At 39.3% G+C, this 12735-nt stretch overlaps 1 protein-coding gene across 4 annotated transcripts in view; it reads right to left on the minus strand.

Annotated features, from left to right (window-relative positions):
• SNX25 (sorting nexin 25) overlaps window positions 1-12735 on the minus strand; it is a 133403-nt gene that overhangs the window by 70416 nt on the left and 50252 nt on the right. For all 4 annotated transcript variants that reach the window (XM_032413637.1, XM_032413635.1, XM_032413636.1 and 1 more), the window contains 2 exons: window positions 10913-11085; window positions 9240-9426 (listed from right to left, as the gene is read on the minus strand). In XM_032413637.1, coding sequence (XP_032269528.1) covers window positions 9240-9426; window positions 10913-11085 — 360 coding nt within the window. The remainder of the gene's footprint in view (window positions 1-9239; window positions 9427-10912; window positions 11086-12735) is intronic.

Here is a 12735-nt window from a genome sequence, read left to right on the forward strand (position 1 = left end):
AGTTAACCTCAAGGAGGCCAAAATTTTTCTCTCTGCTACCTGTACCTCCTTTCTACTAGTGTTTCTCATATCTTTATATCAGCTATTAATATCACCATAAAGTGTTTATTTATAGACCAATGTATAGCACCACTGATGTTACAGTCCATTCTCAATTCTTGCCTGAGGCATTTTCATTCAGGATGCTTACTGAATATCATCTTTAGTTGCCTAGTTTTATGTTCTGTACTGAAAATGTCCTAACGACTTTCTCCTACACTTTGAAGTTTTTCTGACATAAGAGATTGTGTTGCCTCATCTCATCCATTAACCCTATTCAAGTCAGGATCTGAGAATTCTGTTGCCTTCTCCTGCTCACGGTTATATTTTTAGCTCTTTATTGGGATCCTAGCAGGTCTGTCCTCAGAACTGTGCTGATGCATTATCTCATTTAATTATCACAACAGTCGTATGAAATAGGAACTATTTTCTCCATTTCACAGTTAAAACTGAGGCTTGGAGCATACATGACTTGCCAAGGCCACACTGCCTATAAGAAAGGAAGCCAAGTGCAAGCCAGGTCTGCAAAATCCAAGCCTATCTGACTCGAGCCCATGTCTGTGGGTAGAGTCTACTTTAGATAGCAAGACTGGTCGCTATAGGGTGACTTTTTGTTATTAACCCTCATCTACCTCTAGGAGAACTGCATTTCTGTGTAGTGCAGGGTCATCAAAAGACACAGCGTGTGTGGCCACTACTCAGCAATGTGCTAGAGCCAGCTCACAAGGCTTGTGTCGGCTCATGAGAGGCGGCTGTTAACTTTTCAGGAATTAAAATCTACCATTATTAAAATGATACAAACTTGCGATTAAACTGTACTTTTTAAAAGGTGAAAGTACTTACAACTCATCATTTCCTAATAACTGGATTGTGCTAGTACCTATGTTCACGGTTACTCACGTCTACTGTGTCAGCATGGTGGAGACACTATGTATAGGAGGGTGTGCTGCGACAAATCTCTTCCCAACTTCCCATTCAGTGAGGTCATCCTGGCAGCTTAGTATTAACACCACAGAAACCAGCAAATGCGACAAGTCAGGGCTTCTTACCCCTCCCCAAAATAGCCAGTTTTTAAAAATTACCAGCACACCACTTCTATACTCTTTACTACCATTCCTTCAGTGAACCTGGTGAATCATAAAATTCTTCTCTATTGAGTAGAGACCCAGCACCACCACTTTTGTTTTTTCCAAAAAAAGAGCACTACCCATCCACCCCACCACCTCCTCTTGATGTTTTGTTCTAAGTATAAGGGGCTTCATCCCCAGCCTCTCTCCAGCTCTCTCTCATCTTCTCCTCTATGCTCTAGAGAAGGAAGAGGTCTTTAAACTGACCACAGAGGAGGAGGAACTGGGCATGTGAAGCACAGCCCTTCTGTTCTCCTCCTCTTCAGAGCATGTGTTCTCTGCCTCCAAGGACAGCCAGCACGAGGATTCCGCACCTGCCAGAAAGATGGGGAGGGAGGGAGAATCAGGGACAAAGCCAGGTGGGAAAGAATGTCTGATTCTGAGATTCCATTTTAGAGAGTCATTGCTTGCATATATAAACTACATTCTCCATCATCTATCAGTTATAAGAGCAAGATTTTTGGCCTTCATTTGGCTTATTCCTTAGCCCTCAGGTGGTTCAGACCTCAGGCTGGAGAGAGGAGCACTGTTATTTACTGGGCCTCCTCAAACCCCCAAATAAAATGTTGCACTCTAGTGGGCCACAAGTAAGTGATCAGTGTCCACATGAAATTAGATCTACTTGCAATCCTTGGTCTGAGATCGAAACGATAGCAGTAACTAACAATGCGGAATATGCAGATCCTGGGCGGAGTGCTTTACGTAAATGGACTCATGGTCCTCATGGTCATTCATAAAGCAGATACACCTTACCCACCGTGCCAGTGTTGCTCCAATTATAAGCGCATCATGAATTCTTTAATTTCAGAGAGATCATAAACTTCTTTATCCCAAATATCCCCTTCTTAGATCAAATTTTCCATGGCCATCAATACTTATCTTTCCTCCTAAATGAAGATATTTTGTTTTCTCCCATATGTTTAACTACCACCTCTGTGCCCTCTGCTATTTCTCAGACACCAACAGAAGGAATTAAATTCTGAAGTCAATGTACTTTTACTTTTTATAAAACTGAAAGATCTTTTTGAACGTTTTCCATAAGCAGCCTTGCATTTTAATGTGGTTTTTTTAAAAACTAAATTTATATTCATTTATTCTTTTCATAAAAATTTGCCAGGCTTCTCTTTGTTTTATACTTCATGATTTCTCATCTCCTTGCCCACCCACGTTAACCTTTCCTTCGCAGTTTATATGTGCTTACTGATTTCTGACATGGTGGAGCAGTTTGTCTGAAGGTATGCTCGATTTCTTTTTCCATGTTCCTCTATAACGTAATCCAATTTTACTGCTCATGACTCAAAATCTATCTTCAGAATCACTGTTCAAAGCACCAAACATTCAAATAATTTAAATTCTCCTACACAGAAGCATGCAATTTTAGGAATTTTAATATTTTTAGTGTACTAATCTTCATGTGCAAATGCCCCTGAACTAATTCAGAGATGAAATCCATCCCCTTAACATCTGAAGAAAAACCATTTAGCAAACTCCCTCAGTAACCCATTCCACTGCTCCTTATGACCTCTTAAATTAACCTATCCATTATGGCCATTCCCTCTTGCTTTATCGCAGTAAAACAGAAAACACATCCATCTCAGTACACACTCGATAAAAGGTTTCCTTCATTTCTCCAAGCGAAATAATACTTAATATTTTAATTTTAAACCTTTTATTCATTATTAGCATTTCCTCTCTACTATTTTTAGATTCTCCATGTTGCTCTTTAAGTAAGGGGTCAGAAATAAACAAATCCAGAACTGAAAAAATCTAATAAAGACCGGACTGGCAGCAAATGAAGTTACGGCAGTGACAGGTTGCCCCGATTTTCTTGTCTCTCTGGCAGCCTTTCCCTGTCTCCCTAACAAAGGATGGCACTTCTGGCAGCACTGTTCCCTACGCAAGGATTAGTGCCTGCAAAGGCTCCTGGACAGTAGAGACTGGCCGCCCCACTTGCAGGAAGTCCCACAAAGGAGGGGCCGTGTGCGCTGCTCTTTTCTGCCCACCTGGCTAGCCGGTTACCCGCCTTTACAGGTAGGATTTCAAGTCAGACAGACCTGAGTTCAAATCCCAGCAGTTCCTTATTAGCTAAGTGATCCAGGGCAAGTCACTTTACCTTCCCCAACTACGTAATGAGAATAGTAATACTTAATTCACATAGTTGTTACAACAATCAGATGGTAAGAATTTCACTGTACCTAATGCATATTGGATATTCAACAAATGGTAGCTTAAAAACAAAGAAGTTTCCCCTTCTTGGGCATTTGCTTGGCATCTCTTTAACTTTGGCAAATGTCTAGTCCTGGAAAGTAGTACTTGTCCAATGTCTGTGCGGGGAGTAGCGCTATCCCGCCTTGCTCTAACTATACGACAAGAGCACTGTAGCAAAAATGGCAACGTGCCCATTCTGTATCTATGTTTCTTTTTTCCTTAGTAATAGAATCCTCCACTTTTAACTGAACCTAAGGCTTCCCAGAATAATTATATCTGACGGAAAAAATATAAGCAGAAATGTCATGTAGTAGCTTCCAGGTAGTTCTTTAAAAGACAGCCAATGCGTGACCTTTGCCACCATCTTTTCTTGCCTTCATTCTGCTTCCTGGAATTAGGATATGATGAATGGCATTCTAGACTACACCCTGAACCACGAGGACTCTGGAATATTCCTAGGATGGCAGAGCAGTGAGCTGGACAGAGCCTGGGTCCCTGAGGAGGGTAGAGCCCTCCTACCAGTCTTAGACTGCCTGTTCCCGACTTCTTTTATAGAAGAAAGAAAAAACCCTCTGGACTTTGGTAAGTAATCATTATTCTGTGGGTTTTCTAGCCTCCTCATCTAAATCTAATCCTAGTGTAAGTATCTCCAATCTTTTCATGGGATTCAAGTAATACTTTTTAATCAGGGGCAATTTTGTCCTCCAGAGGACATCTGGCAATGTCTGGGGCATGTTTTTGGTTATCACAACTCCGGAGGTGGTACTGGCATCCAATGGGTGAGGCTAGTGATGCTAATATTCTACAATAAGTAGAACCACCCCCACAACCAAGAATTGTCTGGGCCAAAATGGCATTTTCGCCAAGGCTGAGAAACCTCGGGTTAAATACATCTCTCAGGATCACCAGTGATAAAACGCCCTTTATTCATTACAATAAACATGGTAGAAGAATGAGGTGTCTGGATTAATCAATATTCTTCTCAATAGTTACTATCTCTCACAAACAGTGATAAATAGTTTTCAAAGAATTAGAATATAACAACTATAGGACATCTAGCCGAGACTTGAGATTGGTAGCAGGTGGAAGAATATTCCATTTAAAAGAGATTCTCAATTCTAGTTGCACGTTATAATCACCTGGAGGGCGTTTAAAAACCACTGATGACCGGGTTCCACTGCAGGCCAATTATATAAAAATCTCTGGGGGTGAAGCCTAGGCAAGTGTACTTCTCATGGAGGAGCAAATTGCTTCCATAGAGCACTTTGTGCAAACACGCCGAGGAATTACACACACAACACAGGCAACGGGGTATTCCTGGGCCATGATCCACCTGCTCCCTCCTAGGAGGTTCTATAAGGGCAGAACCTTTCATTTCCCCTTTGTTTAATGTTTACTCCCACTCCCTCTTTCTCTTCAAAATAAAGGAACACACAGCGCTTTCTCTAGTACAGCTGTAATCGTCGAGTCTCGATAACGGATGTGTCTTTGCTCTGACCTCTGGTTTGCCTTCCTTGACGGTGGTCGCCACCCCACCACCCAGACGGGCGGTGGGAATCTGTTCAGTTGTCCTTTAATATCTTCCATCAACAGGACATTCAGATTTCTGGCTCCTGTCTCGTTAGCAGAGTGGATCACTGCTTCCACTAGAAGACGCTGGAAAATTCAAAATGTTATACCAGTCTAGCCACCACATCCTCACTTCCACATCTTGGATGCCAGAAAAGAAGAAAGGAAGTAGCTGCAAAGGACAGTGAGATATCCAGCTGTAATTTTTTTAAAGCCTGGGTGATTCTAATATATAGCCAAGGTCAAAAACCACTGGTTTAGTGTACGCGAAGGGAGCACTTCTAGCTCCATAATCGTACTGTCAAAGCAGCTCATGCTGACTCCGAAAAAAAACAAACTGTCACAGAACTACAAATATGACCTTCAAGGTTTTTTTGGTTTGGTTGTTTGTTTTTAATGCATTCCAACCCAGCAGAGTTTAATGACTTTATTTCCTTTAGAAAATATGCATCTATCTCCCAAATATGTATGAAATAAAAGTGGATGGTTTCATCAACTGCTTAAGTCTAAATAAGACACATTCCTTGCTTAGGCGGCCTATCTTAAAATCTTACTGAGGGCAATTTGAAGATAGTGACCTAAAATGCTAATAAAGTCCGACAGTGCCGTACTCTCATCGTACAAGAAAAACGAAATAGTTCAGACTACGATGGAAGAAAGCCACTCCATTAGTGCGAGGCAGCTGATAAGCTTCGTCAGTGCCGGCTTTAGACAAGAGTCTGATAAAAAGCAATTTTGCCTGTCAGTAACAGTATGTAGGCCTGACCCTTGAATACGGAGCAATTTTTCTATCAGATAAACAATAAGTAGCCCAGTAACGAGATAATTTATGCAGCATCACTTTTTTTGAGCAAAAAGATCAACCTCTACCACTGCAGAGTTGTTCCTGGTAGCCTTTCTAGTTCAATCTGTGCAAGAAGCACAGAAAAGGTTAGCCCTCAGATTACCCTAAGATACAATGAATAGGGACACTGCCCCCTGGATACAAGATATACCAGTACAATATCAAACAGAACTGCCTGAAATTTTATCTACAGCAAAGGCCAAGGAATGGTCTCATAGAGAAAATGCCCTTCACAGTATTTTCTCCCAAGCTTCTTTGCCAAGCTGTTGCGGGGACTATATATTCTTCAAGATTACCATGATCCCATAGCTTATGCTGACTAACGTATACGACTTCTTGTTACAAGAGAAATTTGCAGCCCTTCCAAAGGAAGTCATCAACATATTTGCCAAGATTACAAAATTGAAAGTTTATAAAGGGACAGAGGTCAGAAAGATAGGTCATTTCAGTTGTGCTCAGTCATTACATCAACTTAATTAAATCTGAAAATGTATTTATTGTTTTCTATCTAATAGAGTGGGCACTTTAAGAGTTTGAAAATCTAATCACCAAAGTACCTCTCCAAGTGTCCTCCCCATGGACTCTATGAACTTTGTTGGAAAGAAAACCCAACAGTAATGTGGAGGACACAAAAGAGAACAGGAATATATGGAATAGGAATATATATGAGATGGGTGGTTAGGAAGAGATTAGGAATTTTCTGATAATACTAGTGAAGATGCTCAATGATAACTCAAAAGGCATTCTTTAAAATGCAAACAACTCAAATTATCCATCGATTGACAAAAGAATAAACAAAATGTGGTGTATTAATACAATGGAATATTATTCAGCCAAAAAAAGAAATGAAGTACTGATACATTCCACAACATGGATGACCTTGAAAATATTTTGCTGAATATAAGAAGCCAGACACAAAAGGCCACATGTTGCACGATTCCATTTACGTGAAACGTCCGTAACAGGCAAATCCACAGAGACAGAAAGTAGATTAGTGGTTGCCAAGGGCTGGGGTGGAGAAGGAATGGGGAGTGACTGCTAATGGGCACAGGGCTTCTTTTTAAAATGACGAAAATATTCTGGAATTAGAGGTAATGGTGGCACAGTCTGAATACACTAAAAACCACTGAATCATATACTTTAAAGTGGTGAATTTAATGGGGTGTAAGCCATATCTCTTTAGTTCAGCATTTCTACTGCCCCTTACGCCTCTCTGTGCTCAACAGAGGGCCTGCCTCTCAGGACACCTAGTGTGTTAGACTTCAGTGTTGCCCTATTTATGACATCAAGAGGAAGTGATCTTACAGAAAGATTTAAGCGCTCATACCATTTTTATTTCATCATGTTTAAAGGGAAAAGCGTCAAATCAGGATACCTAGTGTCCTCTTTGGCCACTCAGGTGAAAGCAATCCAAAATGCCCCTACTGTGACAAAAGCAGGTTATCCAATTATCCCGGGGCTTTTGTTTTCTAAAGGTCAATTCTTACTGAGTTCCTTCTTTACCTATCAGATGACGAACTGCCAATATTAACATATCTATAGCATTTCAGATAGTCCTGAGCCTCTGACCAGTACGTTTTGAAAAAGATAAGCCATTAATTCTAATCAAGATTCATTCATCTCATACTACAGAACTGTGTTAGAGTACCAATGTTTGATCACTCAAAATAATGACTTCTGATTTCAAAAAAGTCTTTTGGTACCTTTTCGTTACACCACTATCTTTGTCAACATGTGTGCAGTGCTAGGATCTTTTGTTTGATACACAAAACAGAACGCTCATTCATAAGTCTGGAAGCAGAATGAATACGGATTCAGTTAACTATCTGCCACTATTGATCCTAGATTGTTATCTTAGACTTCCTTGAAGTTACCAAGTGACCCACTTCTGACTGTATTGTGAAAGACTGCTTAACAGGGAAAAAGTACTTAGGAATGCAACGCCTCCTCAGTTTATCTCCATGAGGTGCCATCTGTTCACAAGCAATGTCTTCAGAGAAAACCGTAATTCCACAGAGGTGGTCATCACGTTAGCAAGGTCACACCACATGCAGAACCTCCAGAACCACAGGTACAGCAGAGGCACACAGAGCGAGACTAGAGCACGGTTTGAACAGCACCTCCAGAACCAGCACTTGGGGTGTGTGTGTTGGCAGTTTTAAGGGGAAGAGGAGGCAACAAGGGTGTCCTGTCCTTGTGAGCTCTTTCACTCTCCATAGAATGACACTTTAAACTCCTTTTAAATTTCAAAGGAAGTCCTGATAAGGATAACCTTTGAGTGGGTATAACCTATACACCCCAGATAACAAATCTGGGATACTGACTCGGGTTCTCTACAGCTCAAGGGTCACAATGATCAAAAAGGAATTTCTAGGTTCAGACACAGATGATTATAAATCTCTAATAAATGAGTACCATATAGCTTATTCAAGATTATGCATGGAAAGAGAAGCATAAATAAATCTCCGGAGATTACATCCCCTAAGAATTAAATTATCTGTAACCACAGTCATACAAGTGAAGCCATCATTATACATTTGCAGGACCTAGATCAATACAGGACATGGTTTACAAGAACATGGTCCCTCTATAATGTCTACCTCTTACAATACTGTGTTATTCAGATTAGAAAACTAAGCAGCACAACTCACCTTAATGGTGACCCTAGTTCAGAGGCAAATATGACAAATCTAAAATCCTCAACGAGTTTAAAGACCCTTTCAGTCAATATTTTATTTTCCATCTGTAATTTATCAAAATTACTTACCAGAAGCAAAACGGACATACGGAGTTGCCTTTCTTCCCCATGTATTATTGTTTGGGGACATTAAAACTGAAGAGGAACCACAGAAACAGAAGCCTAGAAAATCCACAAACTATATATTGCTATATAATCATACTGTTTATGCATATACTATGAAAATAAAAAATAAATATACAAAAACAGACACATTTAACCCTAAGATATCTCAAGTACGATAAGGAAGATTCCACTCCACTATCAAAGAGACTCCTAGGGTATATTTCAAATGTGTTTTCTCAAAATAATTAGTCAAGAACCCATGATTCCCAAACCTGGGCCTGCATTTTCTCAGAAAAATGAAGATCAATGCAATGTTCTATTATGTAATTTTAAAAACACACCATCTCCTTCCCATGGTTTTCTAAGTAAATATCTGAGCAGCTAAGTAGTTACTCTTACAACTAAACAGCTTTCAATCTATTATAACCTAATTACTTGAAAAACAGGATACCTTGGGAAAAAAAAAAAAAAAAACAACACTAATTCCTCTGCGAAAGGAGAAGCTGGATAAATTTAGTTGTCACTGAGTAGTAAGATTTATGGACTTCCTTTATTTCTGCCTCCCTGACAACCACATTTTTTTGGTACCTAACTAGGCAGAGGATGATAATTAGTAGCTACTGTCATGCTATAATTAAAGATCAAATACCTTAGTTGCTTCAAGAACTCAACATCAGAGTTGCTATTAATAAGCTTGATGAACTCTTCATAAGAAGGAGCATAGGTGTAGGCTCTCTTGTGATGTTCATTCATCTGTTCTCTGCGCTCCAACTGGGCAAGTAGCATCTGGTTAATGTAATCTGGATTACTAAGTAAATCCACTACTGGCTTCAAGACTGTGGGAAGAAGAAGAAAGCACCACTGAGAAAGGTATTGTCCTTTAAAGGAATTGTTTTTCTTTTACAGAACTGAAACCACATTTGGGAAACGTTTTTAAACTACCCAAATGGGGAAAATACAAACAACTCAAATATTCAAAAATGCGTGTGCGTGTACATACAGCTCCCTCTGGGTATGCTACCAACTACGGCCACAATCAAGTGGTTGATTTAACAAACGAGTTAAGTTTAAAGGAATAATGAAAGAAAGTCATTTGCAACCCAGGTTCCTAACAAAGACATCAAAATTAAGTACACTGATTATTTTCCTTTTATTTATTTTTTTATAAGGCTCAATAGGTTTTGTCTGCCAAAAGATGAAAGTGAACGTTCTCCCAACTGGTGAATGCAGACCTCAAGGAAGAAGTTGTCAAAAAGTCAATAACACGACTACAAACTCATCCTACTAACTTTAGGTTAAAAGGTCCCCTTTTCGGGGTGCCTGGGGGGCTCAGCTGGTTAAGTATCAGAGTCTTGATTTTGGCTCAGGTCATAATCTCAGGGTCCTGGGATTAAGCCCAGCGTCGAGTCTGCTTGAGGATTCTCTCCCTCACCTTCTGCCCCTCCTCCCCACCACTTGCACACATGCATGCTCACACATACTCTCTCTAAAATAAATAAATAATCTTAAAAAAAAAAGTTGCCTTTTCTGGGGTGCCTGGGTGGCTCAGTTGGTTAGGCAACCAACTGTTGAGCTCAGCTGAGCTGTTGATCTCAGGGTTGTGAAGCCAAAAATAAAAAATAAAAATAAATTTAAAAATTCCCTTTTCTCTATGTTTGGTATCCACTAATGACCACAGACAATAAATGAGACAATCAATCAATGCATATCAAATGCAATGTTATTTGAGATTTTGAGGTAAGAGAAATTTCTCTTAGGTCTTATTTTCTTCCATTTTTCGTATTCTGGCCAAGCATCTCCCTCATTATACGTCCTTTAGTAATTACATTATACTGTGGTACAGCTCCTTTTTTGTTTATTCCAAGTTCACAAAATTACATATAGGCATTATCAATGAATCTTCTATCTTAAAAGTATTTTAAGTAAATGCACACTAGAGTTTGAGTACAGGTATTCTTTCATTGATGAATATATTATTGACCTGGATAATTCAAAAGCTACCCTAAAGGGATGCTTCCCTGTGAAGAACATAAGGACTAATTATCCTTTGTCAAAATAAACAACAGAATGGATTATGCATTTGGCAACATGTTACATAAAAAACTTGTTTATCATGGATGGCCAAATAATGCTGTCTTTAAGTGACACTTCACATTTGAAAATCTGAAAATATCTTAGCTCCCACATGTCCCATGATATACAAGGTCCGCATAGGTATATATAAAGTGTTATCCACATTAGTATGTAGAACATTTGTTTGCATATCATTTGTTTGCATATTTGTTATCACATTAGTAATAAGAATTATTTATAAAAGTCTACCTTTTGTTGTGAGTATTTCTGCAAGCATTATACGTAAGCTGAGAGACTGGACATCCTTTGAGGGAAGGAGACAAAACACCAGAACCCGAGAACACGTTTGTAGGAATCTCACTTCATCATATGAGTTCCTCAAGCATGTATGTAACACAAAAGGCCTTGGTTGTTCTTCATGTCTAAAAGAAATTAATGAAGAGAGGGAAGAGGAAGGAAAGAAATTTCTGGAAACAATTTGGTTATGTATCAAGTATAAAATATCTCAAATGGACAATACATGTTGTAATAATTGTGTCCACTCCTCAAAAATGTCAATAGCTAATAATTTTCTCAATCACAGACTAATTTAGAAAAATGCTAATGCATGCCCTTTCAGGATTTCAAACCTTAAGTAGCATCAACAATTACACATAACTCCCAAATCACAGCAACAATCCAGAAAAGTATGAGTGTTTCTTTAACTGGATTATTTTTAAGTCCCCTAGATGTCTTCTTAAATGTGATCTACAGCTTCATTTTTCAAAAAAAACTTAAGAAAACATAACCAGAGTCACTAGACAGCTTTCCTGACTAAGTAATCATGGAATAAAAATGCTACGGGTTTTCTACGAGGAGCAGGTCCGTGACGTCCTTGATGCTACAGAAACTGGTGGCAAACTGCCTTCTGTGAGGTTCCCAAGTATTTTCTAAAGAGTCTTGCCAACTGTGGTCACAGGCTTCCCTATCAGCACTGACCCTATCCTCATCCCAGGACCATTAATTTGGAGGATCTGAGTGAAGAGGAGTAGAAAGTAGAACTTTCTATACCTCCTTTTCCCACAGTACCTTGATAGGAGTAGTTCAAGAAAGACTGGGAAGTTCATTTTTCTAATACCTTCCAGATAAGAGACAACGTTTATGGACTTCTTATATTAACTAAATATAATGCACCCAATCCTGGGCAAGGGGTGACACTACGCAGAGCAGAAGGAATCATACCAGGTGCTACATAGTATTGAAACAAATGCATATTAGTGCCTTTTACGACTAGCACCTCCGGAGTGTCGAAGGCAATTTCTTTTTGCACTGGAGAATGAAGACTAGTTTCCAGAGTAGGTACTCTAAAACAGAAAGATTTCCTCTTTGTCTTCTACGACAAGCAAGAAAAATTCAACACTAATATGAAAAGCCAACAAAAGAAACAGATTTTAAGACTAACCCTTTACATATATAGTGATATATGTTAACTCTTTAAAAATGGCATCTTCAGAGGTACCTGGCTGGCTCAGTTGGTAGAACATGAGACTCTTGATTTGGGGGGCATGAGTTCAGGCCATTAGGGGTAGAGTTTACTTAAAAAAAAAAAACAAAAATAAAAAATAAGTAAATTTAAAATGGCATCTTCAATTATTTGAAATTCTAGCTATGCTGCCAGCTAGAGATGATCTTTTAGTATAGTAAGATCTAGATGATACTTGTCTCATCAAGCACTTTTAAGGATGAAACTTTACTTTAAAATAGGTAGTCGGTTAACAATTATTGGGGAAAGCTGGCCCCAAAAAACTAACGACAGAAGCTTCTTTCTATAATAATAAAATACCTCTCAAAGTATTCACAATCCTTTCTCTGTTCCAATGGAAGGCAGACAAAAGGAGCCTGGCCATCAGACTTCTACAAGTTCATCTCCCTCCTAGAACTGAGTTAGGGAAAAACTTTCTGAGTGAGCATAAAAGGCCAGATATCTGGTCAGACGCACTCCATCTAAGGAAAAGGGAGAGGCCAGTGCTTCCCTGGAATCCCTCTGCTCACTCCAAGCAGGATATTCCTATGATGGCTTCTAGTTCATGGAC

The sequence above is a fragment of the Phoca vitulina genome, unplaced genomic scaffold, assembly GCF_004348235.1.
Source record: "Phoca vitulina isolate PV1807 unplaced genomic scaffold, GSC_HSeal_1.0 scaffold15, whole genome shotgun sequence".
Taxonomy (NCBI): domain Eukaryota; kingdom Metazoa; phylum Chordata; class Mammalia; order Carnivora; family Phocidae; genus Phoca; species Phoca vitulina.